At 40.1% G+C, this 2,005-nt stretch overlaps 1 protein-coding gene across 1 annotated transcript in view; it reads right to left on the reverse strand.

The window, feature by feature from the left end:
* Positions 1–285: 285 nt before the first annotated feature.
* Positions 286–2,005, reverse strand: part of CDKN2C (cyclin dependent kinase inhibitor 2C) — a 4,516-nt gene continuing 2,796 nt past the window's right edge. Inside the window, exon 2 of the mRNA XM_010162774.1 lies at positions 286–660. Coding sequence (XP_010161076.1) covers positions 286–660 — 375 coding nt within the window. The remainder of the gene's footprint in view (positions 661–2,005) is intronic.

The raw sequence follows: 2,005 nt of genomic DNA on the forward strand, positions 1-2,005 counted from the left end.
GGAAAACTAGGTACGAGTGACCAACGTATAGCTGGCGGAGTCTGTGAGTACGTTGCAAATGGTGGGTGTAAGAAATTGCTGGGAGCGTGGATTTAAAATATTTCCATTATCTAAAAACCCACCTCTAGAATTTCTTCAGATTTATACTATCAGCTGTTAAAAAAAAAAAAATAGAAGTAAGGATGCAACAAATGTTATTAAAAAGGAGGGAAAAAAAAGAAGAAAAAAAAAAAGAAAAAGGTGGCTGAAAGCCCCAAGGTCCAAAGGAGCCCGGCCGAGGTGGGTTTAATCCGTGGCTGCAGGGAAGAAGCTGCTGTCCTCCAAGAGCTTCACCACGGCGGACCTCTTGTAGAGCTTGGCCAGGTCGTAGGCAGTGGCCCCCCGCTTGTTCTGGTGGCCCACCTTGCACTCTGCGTGCTCCAGCAGCAGCTCCACCACCCGCACGTGCCCCTCCCGGGCCGCCAAGTGCAAGGGCAGGTTGCCCTCAGCATCCTCCACGTTCACATCGGCTTTGAACTCCAGCAGAGTCTGCAAAGTGTCCAGAAACCCCTCTCTGGCTACATCGTGCATGACAGCGAAGCCAGTACTGTCCTTCAGGTTGGGGTTTGCCCCGTTCATGAGCAACCTCCGGGCAATTTCGGGGTTCCCCAATTTCATGACCTATGAAAGAAGAAGAAGAGTTGAATACCCGGGGGGGAGGAGGGTGGGTTTGCTTCAACACTGGCTTTAGAGCCTCAATTCTTCCCTCTGGGTTTTGTCACGGCTCAACTCTCGTTTAAAACAGACAGAAGAGCTCCACTATAAAACTAATGATGCACCAGAACATCTATTTTTTTAATGGGGTTTTTTTTTACTAAACTCGGTGAAACGGTGGAAGATGTTATCATTTCGGAGGTAATAGCTTTCTGTCTCAGAGAAATTAGTGTCTGACACAGGCGGTGTAGAATGGGGATATAATTACTTTATTATTTTTTTTAACGTGGGTTATCTCTGTTTCTTAACCTACGAAAATTAATTACGGTTCGGTTTTATCTGCCTAAGTATTGAGACACCTTTGCATGACTGTTTAACCTCGTTAAACATCAAATATAGGGTCTGTGAGGAGCAGATATTTCACCTCAGCAACAGCAAATGTAGAATGTGTTTTTATAAGCTTTCAGGTGTTTACATTGTCTGTGCATCATCATAAAACAAATATTTGGATTGTATCATAGCCCTGTCTGCTAAGAAAAATAAATGCTAGAAGAAATTTTTCTCCCCAATATTTATGTTTCATTATGTCACCCAAAAAGGAGAAGTTAAAAGGAAAGTTTCCAAGTTCCAGAAGTTTTCTTCTTAAACAAGTAAATTACATTAAACTTTAATAATTTCACTGTAAGTAAACTGTGGCTATAACCTGTTGTTGAAAACATCATTTTTTAAAAAACAACAACAACAATAATTCGATTTTCTGACTGTTTCTTTCAGGAAAAAAAAAACTTCTTAAAATTTTCTCAATTACATCATAATACTGTCATAATTAGAACGCAAACCTCTCTTATTTGGAACTTAACAGCTTGCACCGATTTCCCCCAAATGCCTCATTTTTGTTTTCTCAAAGACTTTCAAAAAATGAACACAGTAAAGTATAATCTCCAGCCTATAGGCAATATTTTCCTTTTCATGTAATTAGTCTCATTGTGAGTGTCAAATTTGAAAAAACCCTCCTTTTTTATTTTCTTAGAAACGTCCACACACTGATTTGAAAATGTGGGGTGGGGGGGGGGAGAAATTATCTGCATAAACGAGCATTACAGTGCATTAGATTTAGCATAATGTGTAATTTCTACAAGTGATCTGCTGAAAAACTCTCCCCGGTGAAAACATATATTAGGCTTTTTTTTTTTTTTTAAAAAAAAGGCAAGCTAAAATACATCTAATTACTGCAGCGTTTGGACTGTAAAGAGCCCAGTATATTATATTTACAGACAAGAGCAAAAGTGCAGCTCAGGCAGGCTGGGATTCA

This window comes from Antrostomus carolinensis, unplaced genomic scaffold, assembly GCF_000700745.2.
Source record: "Antrostomus carolinensis isolate BGI_N321 unplaced genomic scaffold, ASM70074v2 scaffold25472, whole genome shotgun sequence".
Taxonomy (NCBI): domain Eukaryota; kingdom Metazoa; phylum Chordata; class Aves; order Caprimulgiformes; family Caprimulgidae; genus Antrostomus; species Antrostomus carolinensis.